A 15,663-nucleotide genomic window follows, 5' to 3' on the forward strand; every position below is an offset into this window, starting at 1 on the left:
CAAATTTATATTTCCTTTTTCTTATCTTCCTGCATTTGAACATTTTCCTCTGCTTAGAGGATTTTAGGCCAAATTAGGTGTTTTATGCAGTCCACAGTTTTCAATTTAAGAACAAATTATGTTGATAGATGTGCATTTCTTCTAGGCGTTGTGGTGTCCCTTTAATGAAGCACTGCTAACCTGAGGGTAGCTGTAGCTTGGGTAAAGGCTGCAGTTCAGTTTGTGTCACTGCAATAGTGTGATGAGGTGATTGAATTTTTGGTTCACATAAAGGAGAATGACCACTGGTCCCTGATTCAGCTTGCCCCCCCTAAAATTGCTAACACAAAATAATACAGACCAAAAGCCTAATTTAATCACAGTCATACATATCTTTGCTTCTTTCTTCCCATAAAGTAATAAAAAAATTCTCCAAAATCTTCCTGTGGTTCAGCTACGCATGAGTGCAGCCAGTCTACCTGAGACTAGGCACCTGCCCAGGTAAATTCCCCAGTAGCCAGCATTGGCCAGGAAAGGGTGTGGAAAGCCTCAGTAAGGTATTGGCTCATCACAGCACCTAGGTAACACCAAAACAGCCCTTAGGAGTTGCCTTTGTCAGCAGTAGCCATATTTTTGCATGAGAGAAGCACAACAGAAGTTCTGAGGACACAAACTGAACTACAGCCCCAGCAGAGGCTCCAGCAGGAATTCAGGAGGGAGCTGAAGGAGCCCTGAACCCATTGCTGCGGTCCAGGCGTGGATGTAGCTACCTGGGGTGGGGGAGTAAATGTTTGTTAAAATGTGGATTCCTCTTTTCCAGTACTCCCCTAGCATGACAATGAGTGTGTGACCTGTTCACAAGTGTTGCCGTGAAGACCACAGTGAGTTGGCCCTCTCCCGAGAGCTACCGCAGAAGAAAATGATTCGTCCCAGTGTACAGTTTAACTAAAGGATCTCAGACACAATCAGACCCACCTGTTTTTTTTTCCTACCATCTCCCCCGTTTTGTCAAAAAGTGGGTCCCAAACATGCTTGAGACAACTGTAAAGAGTGGCATGAGAGAAGTGCCCGAGGTGGAGCTGCAAGCGCCTGTCTGTGTGTGTACATGTGTGGGTCGGCGTGGGGTGTGTGTGTGTGACACAAAGCGCACACACACACACACAGACCCCAGGACATTGTAAAATAGTATCACATGACATCTTACGTAGCAATCAGAAGTAGGGACTTTTATTCCATTTCTTTTTTTTTTTTTCACGTTTACATTTTAATTATTAAAATTTGCTTTCCCTCTCCCCTCCTGAACTGTTTTATGTTGCATATATCACTGCTTTATAAGTTATTTTTTAAGTTGAACTCAAAGGATAAATTCTTTTGATTTTGTTAGTGTCTGCCATTATGGATAGGAATAAAATTGCTTAGACGAGCTTTCATTAACTTTTGTTTGATACCAGCTACCCTGTGAATCATGAGTTGTACTGTCTCAAGAAATAGAAGAAAGCTCATCTTAATTTTTTGGAGAAATTTAATAACTTCCACCTAGTTTGGGGATTTTTTTTGATACTTTGCCTTTAAGAGAAAAAAAATAAGCACTGAAGGTTATTTTTCTTCTTTAACTGAAGCCTAATATCTGCAATACCTATTTTAAATGGAAGCCTGAATTTGATACAAGCTTCTCAGTTTATATAGAGTACTATAAGGTTACTGTAAGTGAGCTCCAATTGCTATAGAATCTAGCAATAAAATGTCAGGGCTTCTCCTGCCCTTGGAATTGAGTTTTCTATTTAGCACGGTCTTCTGTAGGGATGGTAGTTAGTGGAAATACAGTAGAGTCCTTATCACCAAACATTTCCTAACAACTTACAATTATGTTTCCCATTTTCAGTGATTCTCAAACAAATATGAGCAAATATGATCCGTGTTCCTAATGATAACCAGTATATCCCAAGCCCATTTAGAAAATCAGGTCATCCTGCTGCTTGGGTGTGTGTTATCTACCATATCTGCCAGAATTAATTCCCCCAAAACTTTCCAGTCAGCAGCCTTTTTTTTTTTTTTTTTGGAGCCAAAATGCCACAGTAAACTTTTTATGACTACTAGCCTTGTGAGAGTGTTACCTTTTGCCATGCAGAGAAGAGGAACAAAGGTCTGGGCCCTTTTATAAGGAGGACAGACAGGTATGAAAGCTGGGGACAGAATGCAGAAAAAGGCCTAAAGGAAACGCTTCTGGAAGCATTCCCATTTCTCTTCAGGCAGAGCTCTGAAACCAAGATTATGGTACATTTACTTAGATTTTCAGCTCCCCCAAGAAAAATAAGTTTTCAGTTTGTAGTGATACAAAGGCTGATGATCAGCAGTGCAGGCACAAAGTGGCTCAGCAGAAATTCGTGCCACAGACAAACAGCAAATTCCTGTCCTTGGACTTAAATCTAGAAGAGCCACTTGCAGAGGAGGAGCAGTTCTGGGATGTCCACGTGAAAGGGGATTTTTTTTTGAGGAACTTGTGATAAAAGAACATATGTGATGGGCTTGTGATGGCAGCTGAACGTAACGGGATGTGTAAGGAATACTGCAATCTCCTAACTCGTTCTTTCCATATATTATATGTATATAATATATGGAAATAAAAAGATTTAACACTTTACTCTCCTGTTGGGCCTATTCAAAGATGAAAATCTCAGAGGATTAAAATTATGTTGAAGTATCAAAGATTTTGGTAGCATTACTTTTTATTAAGAACTACTTGATTAGATGTAAACATAACCTAGGTAGTCATTATATGGTTTTGTAGACTGTATTCCCATTGATTAAGAAGGTCACATTCATTTGCCTGTCTTTGGAAAACACTTTGTTGCTGTCTCCAAAGATGCTGGCAGACCCTGCTATTGGCTTGAGTCACAAACACAAAATCAGGTGTAATCTCCTCAGACCCTTTGCTGTTGTCACTAACACCGCTGGGGTGGCCCCAGTACACCCAGAGTCCAGGTGTCCTTGCAGCCTGTGTTTGCCACCTCTATTATCTGTGGTAGCCTTCCAGGGACCCGAGGACTTTTTCTGGCCCAGTTCCAGTCAAGATTATGTCACTGCTTATGGACTAAGGTAGATGGGAAGAGTGCATCAAGTGCCAAAGCCCATTCCCCAGGTCAGTGAGCTGTCAGGCACCTTGGAAGGATGGAAGTCTGATCATTAAACCTGTGCAAGGAATTGCTGACACAGATTGGATGTCATTACCAAAAATGTTATCCTCATTTTTATACAAGACCATAACATCCTTTCAGCACGTAATTCAGTCACTGTGTCCTGCAATTCTCATTTCCATACCCACATAGCCTCACAGGCAGCAGGTGATGTCACTAATGCTTTGTCCAAGCCTTTACCCAGCCTCAGCCAGGCTTTGGAGAGGCCAGGTTCTGCAGCTGAACCATTAGAAAACAATCTTAAGTGCTAATCACTCAACTTCAAAATTACACCTTTGGATTATTTTTTTATTAATATGCACAGGGCTTTTTGCTTGTTCATTTTTCTTTCTTTTGCTTACAAATCCTTGTAGGATTTTCATGGTATCAGGAGCATCAATATGGGAAGAAAGACTATTCCCAAGCGGTTTTTGCTCCCACTTACATTTCTTATGCTCCAGATACCAGGAGCAATGTAACTGCTGTTTGGTTCTGTCCTTACGCAACAGTATTGTTGATGATGTCAGAATTTGTCCAGCTCTGTGAGGAATTTTTTTAAGTGGTGCGGGATAGATCCTCTCACACTAGGTTTTTAGACAGATCTTGCTCTTTAGTATAGAAATAAATAGATGGTGATTCTGTAAATGGGTCTTTCAGGCAAGGTTGAAGTAAGCCTTCTTAAAAGCAGAAGTGATTAAATCTTAGAGCAGCAGAAATGAAGAATAAGGGATTTCTTATGCTGTAAGAACTCTTGCAAATATTCTGGCTTTGTAGAAATCAGCTGAAACTGGATTCACTTGTGAACTTCACAGTGAAACCAGGGTCTTACCTGCTGCTTAAACCTATGGAAAGAGTGTTCAGATCCAGATTTATCTCCACGTCACCCAGATTTTATTGCCATGTCTAAGTCTTGTAGGCAAGAACAGGGTTTGGAGCAAGGAAGAAGCTGTCCGAATCACAGGTAAAGCATGTGGCCTGGCATGCATTAGCAAAACACCTGGATATTTGCATGTAGGGGCTAAGTTATTTTCTTAATTACTGGAAAATGAGGAAAAACTGCAGTTGCACTCCCTCCCCACCAAAAAATTCCATTTTTTATTTGGAAGGCCTCTGGTAGCAGAGCCCCAGCCACCCAACAGGTCACGTGTTCAGAGACAGTAACAACTGTCAGCCTGTTCCCCATAATGGAGGATTAAATGTTCCATGTCCCAGGACATCCAGCTGTTCCTGTCCTTTCCAACAGGAATACTCAATGAGAGATATATAGGCTAATCATTTATTTTAAATAATTCCAGTTGGGAAAAAGTGAATGGAAGCTTGCTTCTTTAAGGATGCATCAAAGGACAGCTTCTTCAACTACCTAAAACCAACTGAATTTTCCTCTGTTCTGTGGCTAACAAATGCAATACTGCATGTGCAATTGATTTGGAATGAGATTTAAGGAGGGACCAGCTGTTACAATATTTAGTGTCGATTACTTTATTCAAAAGGACTTTCCAACTGATACCTGTTGCACAGATTTCTATTTCTGTATCAGTTAATTAAATGTTTTCCCCTGTTCCTAGTCAGCTCTGATCCATTGCTGTTCTTATGTTGTTCTTCTGGTGCCTAAGTATGAACTGGATTCTTCAGAAATTGACATTTGCATTTCAAGAACATAAAATTTACCTTAATAATGTAAAAAGTAGAGGTAAATTTACTTCTTCTGTAATTCACTGTAAGTGGTGATATAACTGTGGGTCCTGTCCCAGACACACTTGGGTTTGCTCAGGCCTTAAGGATGGGAATGCTGACAAAGTGCATCTTTCAAATAAACCCCTAAAAGCTATTTCAACACTGACATCTCACACTGAGGAGGCAATTCATGATTCAGTGATCCAAAACAATTGTAAAAATTCAGAGATAAATTAGTTACATTTCAATTTTACTGTATGCAGTTCTCTCTACTTTTCAGATATTATTGGCACAATCCTATAAACTGCTGCTTGTGCCACTTCTGCTGAAACTTTGATGAAACCACTCACACAAGGTCATTTTTTGGATAGGATATTCCACCTTAGTCTGGGTCAAATACATACCTCACCTGTGGTGTGACATTATTTGGCAGATGTAAAAACTGAGTATATAGAGCAAAACACAGAGGGTCTGTTGAAATTACTGAAATGATATTTCAATCTGGAAAATGAGAAAAGATAATTTAAAATACTGCTTTGCACTCCTGTATAGTGTCTACATATTGGAAACAAATTACAGTACCAAATCTAGAAAAAATAAATAGATCATCTACTCAGCACATGAAAATTCTGATCCTGCCAACAGCTTCACCTTGGTTTGAAATTGAGCCTGCACATAGTTAATTTTAAACAGATCTAAGAACACAGGTAGTATCCTTCAGGAAAGTAAAAAAGTAGGACTGTAATAATCTAAACCCATGCTTGAACATGGAGAGTCTAGAGCTCAAATTAAGTCTTTCCTAAGCAGACATTATTTGACAGGTTTTACCAGTGCAGGAGCATGTTTATGTATCAATAGTACTGACATGCGGAACAGATTTGGCTTTCTTCTGTTTCTTACTTTATTAGAGCTTTGTTCACTATTACATGAACTATTTCTGTGACTTTGTTCTTCCATCTTGTTTTCAATTGTGCGGCCATAGTTCCCCTCAACACAGCCAACAGCTTTGCAGTTTTAGTCCAAACTTCTGTTTGGTCGCTGTTCTTTTTTAAGCTTAAAATGTGTAAGAAAACCTCTCATGTAATGGGAAAACTTGCCATAAAAATGTATAAAAGTTTTCTTGGGTACATGTTTTCAAATTGAATAAATGCAGTTTTCAGTTATAATTTGAAATGGTCACTTTCTAGCCACTATTTCAGTTTTGTGTGAAAAAGAAATGGAGAGAGAAAATCATCTTGATTTTTTCTTTATTTGAATTCAGCATTGTAAATATTTGCTGAAAGACATGATTTTGGGGGAAGCCAGATCAAAAAGAGATTTGCTGCCTAGTTGCTATAAATAATACAGCTGGACTTCATGTTGAAAGCTCCTTCCACATCCCCAAAAGCGTACTGCTTGACATCGTCTGATTTGTGTGACCTTGTACAAAGCCTGATTCACAAATAGGGGTTTAATTTGCCTGATGAGTGTTTTCAGTGTGTCTTGTGGATGATTCAGGGTTCTGTGGTCACAGAAGAGTGGTTGAGCAGGCTTGTTCCCAGGTCAGGTGGCTCAGGACTGGGTAATTATCCACCAGAAACAAGGTGTTAGTTCGCTACCTCGCTGTTCTCTTGAGAACTTGCACAACTCTTCTTGCCGTTAGGTTCTGGGGATCCTTTTAAGATTTTACAATGCTGAGACAAGAGGATGAATTTTGCTAAGAGAAAATTCTGCAGTTTTTAGCATCAGTTGTAGGGAAACAGCACAAAACATGGGGATTTAGAAAGGTGATGTGTTTTCAATGCCCTGGGTGAACTAGGAAATAGACTGTACAACCTAGGAGTTTGGGCTGTTACAGAGATACTGAAATCATCAGTAATTGCTTTTGATGGGAAAATATATTGCTGTGGAACAACTGCTCTGATCCTTGAGGAGTCAAATTGTCAGCTGGATGAACTGGATATTTTAGGCTTTATTTCTGTTGTTTTAATCTTCATGTTTTACCCTCTCTCACTTGGACTTCCCCGTTAAATGTACTGGGCCAGATCTTTGCACAAAAAAAGAGCATTTTGCCCAACAAACTTGCCGGAAGTTGTTCACATCTATAACGAGAGCCCTGCCGTAGAGAGTTTATTTCATTAGAGTGAAATAGAGCATAACACTAGATAAGGAGTGGCACTGCAGCATCCCAAGAGTTCTCACTGCTCCAGATCAGGAAAGTTAGCATCCCACATGCTCGCAAATTAGATGAGATGGTTCCTAACAATGATAGAAAATAGCTTGAAAGAAAAGCTGATTCTTGTCGTGCAGACTGGAGGAAAGTAAAATCCTAAATACAGGATATATTTCATTGAGGTAGAAATTTACTGAAGCCCTCTGTAACAGAAGCAAGGAGCACATCCAGTGGTTTAGTGGGAAAGCAAAGTGGTGCTACCAAATTGTTGTCAATAAACATAAGATCCAAAAGCAGGTACAAGCTATTTTCATTTTCATTTTTCTAGTCTCTTTTATTTTTTCTGATTATGTTGTAGTTTTGATTTGATTTGCATTTACATTAATGGATAAGGAAGAGAACACAAGTTCCTAAAGTAGGGCTGGAATGAATTAGGGCTGGAATTAGAGACATGGAAGAGTGGTGTGAGTAAAGCTGGAGTTTTCCATTAGTTAAAAATCAAGTGAATTTTTATACTACTATTTTTCCAGGACAAAAAACATCCATACAATAAACTTTGGCTCTGTCATGGCTGTTTGAGAAGTGTGAATACAATTGCTGTGTGTGCTTTGAGACCAGTTTTGAGGCTTTTGGTTTTTTGGTTTTTTTTTTTTTGCAAGTATCCCCTTGGAGTACATCTATTTTGTGCATGTTTGGCTAAAACCACAACAAACAAACCACATCTATTTAATGGATTGGTGTACACACATCTGGTTCTGGTGGGAAGAGGAGGAAGATTTGATAGCTGGTGGGTTAGCATATTTATGTGAATTACTGACAGCATTGGTAAACTATTGTCAACTTTGTCCACATTGCACAAGATTCTGTGTGTTGTCTACTGCTGGTGTTATAACCTGGGTGATCCATGCATATCCTGTAAATTCCTGTAGGTTTTGTGTAAGAAATTTTGTCACCACTGCTTGCTACTGTAAATTCTTGTTTTGAAGCAACAGGTGGCATTTGACTGTACAGCCATGTGTATTATATACTGCAACAGTCCTTGTTCTGTCCTCTGAACTTGCTGTCCACATAGAGTTGAAGCTCTGTTAAGCACGCTTAGTGGTTTCAGAATTTATTTCAAACAGCAGATCTATAAGCCATTTACAGGAATATTCAGTGTAATGTAAGAGATTTCAACCCAGTTCGTATCCTTGTCTGAGAGCTTGGGGTTGGATTGGAGCAGGCATCCCAGGTGCCTGTGCCTGCTCACCTGAGAGGTGTCACACCTGTGCAGGTGTCCCCCGGCAAAGGGGTGCCCCAGGCACAGCACCTGGGCAGGCTGCTGCTTTACAAAGATGTGTGACCTGGTGTCTCTTTTATTCCCCAAACACTGCACCAGTGCCAAGACAGAAGCCCATCTCTAAGGGCATACAGGAGGCTGCCCAGTGCTGCCTGGGGATTGTGTCCTCATCCCCACCCACTGCAGGCTTTACCTGAGGTGGTGTTTTAAGGAGATTTGAACTCTCTGTCTCTACCAAGAGAGAAAAATAACCTGAATTCTGGGACTCTGGATTCTTTTTTTACAGTATTTTATGATATACAACAAAGATCTGAAAATGTCTGTGTTCTTTGCTGGTTTCTGACATCAAAAGTTCAAGTCCTGTCTAGTCTGAAAGGCAATGATGGGAAAACTGAAGAAGCTTAGAAAGTTGAAGGGGATTCTTACTTCGATTATTTTAAATTCTGTGTTTCTATTGATAGTTTAATCAAATGACTAGGCTAATCTTTAGAATCAAGGCAGTCTTAATGACTTCTCACCTTCACCCTTTCATGTAAGACTTTGAGAGCTTGCAATAAGTGTTCCTCATGCTTACAGTCCAATTTGTACATAAATTCCCTGTATTTCTAAGATCAAAAAATATTTCTACAGTTACTTCTGCCCTTTACAGAGAATAACAGGGCAATCCCAGTCCCATAATCCCAAGTATTTGTAGGTGTATTTTAGACAAAGAATGACTTTCAACATCATAAATAAAACTAATGTTCAGTGTTCCAGTCTCTGGAAGTAAAGAAAACCTCAGTAATTTTGCAAACCAGCAAGAATGAAACTTGTCTATATAAATATTAATGTAGAAAGTGCATGCAAAACTTGATACTGCCTCTGACCTTAATCATTACTATTGATACTATTGGGGATCTCACAAATGTGTGTTTCAGAACGCTGTATTTCTTCTCAGTGTGTGCTTCATCCTCATTACCAACAGCTCCTGCAGAGAGCCAGTCCATGCCGTAGCCAAGGCATGGGGATGCAGAACTCCACAGCACCATGAATACATGGACATGTGTGCGTGTTGTGTTAGGATGAGTAACCACTGCAGCTGCAAACCCCTCCAGACCTTGTGTGTAACTCTCCAGGGCAGCCTCTGGGATGTTTTGGGAGGGCTGCAGTCCCTGTGGACAAGAGCCGCTCAGCAGCGCTCCCAGACCAAGTGGCTCCAGGTCTTGCTTTGGGGGATCATCATGAACTCAAGCCTCACTGTTTCATGTGTGACAAGCTCCTTGCCAGACTGTGAGCTGCAAAGGCACGGATGGTGTGGGTCACTGACCCAAAGCGTGTCCGGCTTGGAACCTCAGGCAGGGCTGTGACAGACTGGATTGTCATGGTGATACTGTGCCACCACATCAGACTTGTTTCCGCTCCATGCTGTGGCCTGATTCATCCTGCCCTAATTTCAGCTGCCTAAAAATTACCAGCCTGGGTCTTGTGTGTAAGGCAGAGGAGGGACACGAGCGGAGATGCCTCTGGAAGATTGCATTATGGCATCAGTTGCCCTCACCACTGATGAACGGCTGGAATTAGGTGGGATGAATCCAAGTGTTTACAATTGGCTTCTCACACCTCTACACAAAAGTGTATTTATTCGAGCTTGGAAGGGGCAAGAATAATGCAGCTCCTTTGAACCTGAATCCAAGTGACTTACAGATGACTTTCTGAATTCAATCTCAAACATGAGACTTCTGCCCTGTAGTGCTATTTTCTGTATTTCTGCTTTGATTTTAATGAACAGCTATAGCTTGAGCTTGCAACTTGTTGGAACATTTCTAGAGGGATTAGCCCTGCCTAGGAATCCTCACCTTTATTTGTTAAGTGGGCTTCCTCGTTACCTGCACTGATTTTCATTGCAAGCAACACATGAAGAAACCATTGCATAGATCAGTCAACACCAGCGACAGCATATGCAGCTTTTAAATTCAGCTGTGGGCTTGTAACTAAGGTATTAATGTTCATACTTTCCAGGTGTGGCTACAGATTCCTTTCCAGAGAGCTTTAAGGAATAAATCTAGGAGGTCCTGACTGAGGATTGTGAGAACACATGTAGTAATGGCAGTTGATGATAGGTTTTATTGGGGGAAACCTGCAATAAATGTGTTGGGATTTAATGTGCTGGTTTGGAGATGACGGAACATCCCATATGTCAAATAGAGCAGATGTTGCAGGCAGCGTTACTGTGGGTTAGCAGAGCTGCTTCCAGTAGGGTCCTCCTCTATTTCCCCTTGATACCTTCCTCCATTACCTGCCAGTACGAAGTCCTGACAGCAGTTGTGCCAGTTCTTGCTGCGAGCTGAGGAAAGCTCAAGAGAAAAAACTCAAATGTTGTAGCTGCACCTTTCACTTTCATCAAGTGTCTGCATTCTTAGAGCTGGGCTGGGACAGCAGTCGCCTCCACAGTTGCCCTGTAACTTCATCACACAAAAGTGGGGGTCACTTTTTATGAGTTTAACAGAAGCAGTATTGATCTATTCACTTTATTTCCTAAGTTGTGAGTCATTTGCTGTTGGAAATTATACACATCTTGTGTAGCTATGAATGGAAAAATTGAGATTTGTTTCTTATGATGAGCTGGTACAACTCCTGCTCTGCTGTTCAATATTTTTGAGTGCTGAAGTTAACCAAAATGCTACCTTTATAGATTATCTCAGCCTCAACTCTGCATGAAAATGGGTGTGAATTTCCAGTTGCTGTTCCTGGTTTCTCTGTGAATTCTGAGCCAAAGGTAAAGCAGTGGGAAAAATTGTTGTGGCAGCCGCTCACTGACAGCTTTTCAGATGCTTAAAGCCATTCTGTCTGTCATCTGACAGTGTTCCAGTGTTCTCACTGGGTCACCATGTTGTTGTCAGCTAGTGCAGGAAAGGTGGATGAGCTCACCACCCGGGAAGAGTAGAAATGTAGCAAGTAATGAGCTGTGTTCTCCAACAGTCCTTTATTTGTAGAGCTTCACTTTCAATTAACATTTGTACCTTCAGTTGTTATTGTACCGTTCACTATCTTGAGGTGGTATGAGCAGAAATATATGAATATATATAATTTACCAGAAATATAGGCTTGTATTGTGCCTTTGTAATTCTCTTCAGCTTCAGTATATGTACGCTACAAGCAGACGAACTTCCTCCCTCTTTTGGGGTGTTCTTTACTACACCAGTAGCTGATGGCTTCATTAATGCTGGCTCTTTTAGTCTTCTGGGGCTAACATTTCTGTTTTTCTGAGTGAAAATGCCATAGTGCCCTCAGCAGACATAAGCACAATGACATAAACTGCAGTGCATGCTGTCTCTTAGCTTCTCTCTACACGTGCTTGCATGTTGGAAAATCTGAAGAGCTGCTGTATAAATTGCTACATTATTTACCCAATACAGGTGGTTTTCTGCATCCCTTTTTTGCTCAAAACTCCTATTAACTCAGAAGTTAGTGATGGCTCGAAGGGGGTTTTGGAAGCACAAAGGATGCAGGGAGCAACTCTTCCGTAGTTTACAGGCTGCTATAAATGTCTTTTCAGCAACGAAATGTAGCATTTTAGCAGTAATTTCCTAGTGAAAACACTGAGCGTGCTTATCACTTAAGATTTTAAGGAAAAAAGTGTCAGACTGTGTAATTGTATCTCATATAATTTTGACAGAACCAGTTTTATCTACGTGTTCATGCTATACCAACCAACACAGACCTGAAAGGTGACAGCCATGTTTTTGTTACACAAGAAGTCACAGTTTTCCAGAGGTTCTGTTTTGATTTTTTGTTTCTTTACCACATTTTCACTGCAGAGGTATTTTTCTATATATTTACCTGAGGCTTCCTTTCACCAACCAAAAGAATCTGTAGCCCTCTGCACTGTGAAAGGCAAAGCCCTGTGGAGAGACACGGGCTTCGCACTTGCCCAGCAAATTAGCAGAAATTTCACCCAAGCCATAAAAGCCTCTTATGTTAATCTCTGTTTATGTAATTAAAGCAATTAGGGATAGGAGCTTCAGGAATAATGACGTCTCTCTATCCTGCATTTACTCTCTCTGTGCTTCATAGGGATTTAAGGGTTCTTTTTTCAAGGCTCAGCTGTGTCTCTTCAAACCAGTGCAGTCTAAGCATCGTGTGAGATGCAGTTTATGGAGATAGCATTGGAGCGTGAAAGATTTACTTCTGGTAGCAAGGAAAAACATGTGTCCCTGTGGACATGGACACTTGCAAACAAGTCTGATACCAAGAACTAAAACAAATACATTCAAGATGGTACCAGTACATCAGACTCTGTTCTACAGTGGGGTTTTTAGCTTTTGTCATTTGTATTTTATTTTGTGAAAAAAGGAGTTGGGGGGATCTCAGATCACATGGGGAATATTAGAAGTATATCACTCAACAATCATTTTATAAAGTCTAACTTCAAAATGCACTATGATTTATTACAAAAGTATATTTTCTTCTGTTTGCCGACATGGTGGTTCCATTTTGTGATAAGTTAAACTCAGCAGTTAATTTGTTGCACTGCCTGGCTGCATGAATTCATCCAGTGTACATACGTACCTGTGCAGCATTACTTTTGGGGTTTGTATTTGAATTTGCAGTATTGATTATTATTTTTGTATTTTACTTTGCCTCTGTTATTGGAATTGTAGTAAACATAATTTATACATATGATTTTACAACTGTTTTGCAACTGAAAAGTCTCCTTTAAATTGTAAAGTTTTATTGATGGATACTCATTAAAATGGTATAAGAATTATATTAACAATTGTTTTGTGTTTTGATGCTCTCTGTACATAAATATATGTCTATTTATCTGTTTAATGGTGCTTGTGTCTTGCAATTTTGGATACATTTTAGAATAAAGTTTCATTTTACAAGAAGTAGTTGTATTTTCACAAGCTGTGTCCCAAAATAACCCCACAATCAAACACCTTTTTTCCATAAATAACTAGGACTATGAAAGAAGCATACATAAAACATTTGTAACTTCAGGCAGTAATACGTTTGTTTCTAGAACAAAAAAGTATGCTGTCTACAGAAATGCACAGCTCTATACTGCAGTTGATTTACTGCAGTAGCTGACATCTGCATTTAAAGTGTTACCAAAACGATGCATTTTGGAACACTTCTTGCTAGCTCTAAGGGCTTTACTTTACAGAAGATTTATTCACATCTAAGACTGCGCTCGTCTTTCATTAACTGGAAAAGATGCACAAAGGTGCTTCCACAAAGGCTGCCTTAGGTCCAGCTACCTTGGTGGTGATGCCACAGGTGCTGCTGAAGCTGTGCCACAGAAAGTACTTTTCAAGTGGGAAACCATTGAAAAGCACAGATCTCCTCTCTGAACTGGGGCCAGCAGCTTAATTCCTCTTTTCCAGCAGTGAAAGGAGAACAGTACAACTTGGCAGGTATTACCTGAGCACCAAAAGCTGTAAAACACTCTATTAGTCCAATGGAGACTGTGTAAGAAACTACAGGAGTCAGCTTCAGTGGTTCCTTTGCAGTCCATTGTGCTCCTTTAGTTTCCATGTCCTTTAGGTGGAGAGCAGAAGAAATGCAGCTTGTGAAGGCAGAGAATTGTTTGGGAAAGCTCAGTTTAGGGTGAGTTCCCTGGCCTCACTGCCCAGGTGTGCCTACACAGTGCCCAGAGCAGGGGAAGCCACGGGCACTGCTCATTTGGATCCCTGTTCACCAAAGGACACCCCCTGAATGAAATCCTTCCCTGAAGGCCAGGAGCTGTGCACAGCTCAGAGGTGTGATTTTGAAACACCAGCTTGCTTTCTCTTTCCCCTCACCCCAGGCACGTGTTCCCCCCCCACACACTGCAGATTTTTCATGTGAGCAGATTTTGATTTTTCTTTGCCCCCCTGTGATTCCAGCGGCTTTGCAGCTCCTCATCTCACAGCAAACAAGAGATCTGTAACAGGCCAGGCACCCAATCACTGGAACTGTGCTAACAGAAGTGCAGAAAGCCACTCGTGGAAGAACAACAAATCAGCATTATCTTAGAGAATGCCTGAGCGTGACAAGGTAAACCTGAACACGAATTTATAAATTACTGGCCTAGGCAGGCAAAACATAAGTGAAGGGGTTTTTTTAATAGGAAAATGTTCGGTTCTGTTTACAGACTCTTTCTTATAGCATCTAGGACCCACAGTGTGAGAAACTGATAATCTGAGTTTTTGTCATCTGGAGTGAGCAGTTGAGGAAGGAGGAAACGCTGGGTGCAAATCTTTTACAGACCCTGTTTGGGTAGCAAGACCAAGGTGTCTCCCTGCCACGACAGTCCATTTTTTCCCTTCACAGAAGCCAAAGGGAGAGAGATACCAGTAAATTTTAAATTTTTTTTTTTTCTGAAGCAAGAGAACAAAAATAAATGTAGGGAATAGCACAACATTCTGATTTTCAGAGCCAGGATCTTCTGAAATGTAACAAGTGAGGTAATACAGCCATGGTGTTGCTTGATAAAAAGAGTATGTGCATAGAAACAGAGATAGTGCTATAGCAGTTCAGTGATAGACCGTGTGGGAAGAGAATCCCTACTGCACTGAGAAACTCTGTCTTGGTTAAAATTCAAATTTTGCTGGCTGTTATAGGTTAAAGCTGGATCTTTAACAATGTTTAAATGAACAAGTGTTCACGATATAAACTCGTGGATGTATGTTTCTGAGAAATACGGGAAGCCCTCTGGAATAGTAACTACCAAGAGGCAAGGTTGTAAGGAAGGGCTACAGAAAACAGTCTTGCTGCTGTATTGAAACCATGCAGCACCGTAGTCAAATACAAGCCTTGCAGTCTTACCTGAAAACCATTTACAGTTTATAACCTCTGCTACATTGCAGTAACACATCTGCCTCGCCAGCAGCTGATAAGCCCAGGCACTGAGCTCCCCCAAACTGGTTGAGCCTTCAGTAGCAATAACACTGTATCTATGGCAATGGTAAAACTTTGACCCTCCTGACAGTTCAGAAGTGATTGGTTTGCGCTTCCTCAGTAGTGCTTGTATTTTCACAGCATGCAAGAGCAGCAATATCCTTACCAGCTGTGTGAGAAGGAGGAGGTAAGAGAATGAGTTCTCTGTGAGCTGTCCAGCTGTTGGCTCCTGCAGGAATACGTGACCAGGGCCATCGCCACGCAGGTGGGAATCAAAACATCTGTGCTGGAAGTGCCAGCAGTTGCACTGCCTCTGGAGATGGGAACGTGTCTACTCTGGACACATCTGCCAGCCTGTCAAGTTGGTGACAACATGAGAGGGCAAGATTCCAGAAGAGAAATAAAAATATGAGCCAGAGTTGAGACATTTCAGTGACAGTGGACAAACCAAACCTAGCAGTGCCTAGTGCCAGGCTGTGAGGTGATCTTGGGAGTCCTGGGGCAGGAGTGGACGGAACATCTAGTCCATGGTGCCCTGTACA

The 15,663-nt window shown here is 41.0% G+C and overlaps 1 protein-coding gene across 4 annotated transcripts in view; it reads left to right on the top strand.

Moving 5' to 3' along the window:
* The window catches only part of SSBP2 (single stranded DNA binding protein 2), a 134,923-nt gene extending 121,795 nt beyond the window's left edge, over window positions 1-13,128 (top strand). For all 4 annotated transcript variants that reach the window (XM_048292227.1, XM_048292229.1, XM_048292228.1 and 1 more), the window contains one exon: window positions 800-13,128. In XM_048292227.1, the coding sequence (XP_048148184.1) occupies window positions 800-829 (30 nt within the window). In that variant the 3' untranslated portion in view covers window positions 830-13,128. The remainder of the gene's footprint in view (window positions 1-799) is intronic.
* Window positions 13,129-15,663: the final 2,535 nt, after the last annotated feature.

Source organism: Corvus hawaiiensis, chromosome Z, assembly GCF_020740725.1.
Source record: "Corvus hawaiiensis isolate bCorHaw1 chromosome Z, bCorHaw1.pri.cur, whole genome shotgun sequence".
Taxonomy (NCBI): domain Eukaryota; kingdom Metazoa; phylum Chordata; class Aves; order Passeriformes; family Corvidae; genus Corvus; species Corvus hawaiiensis.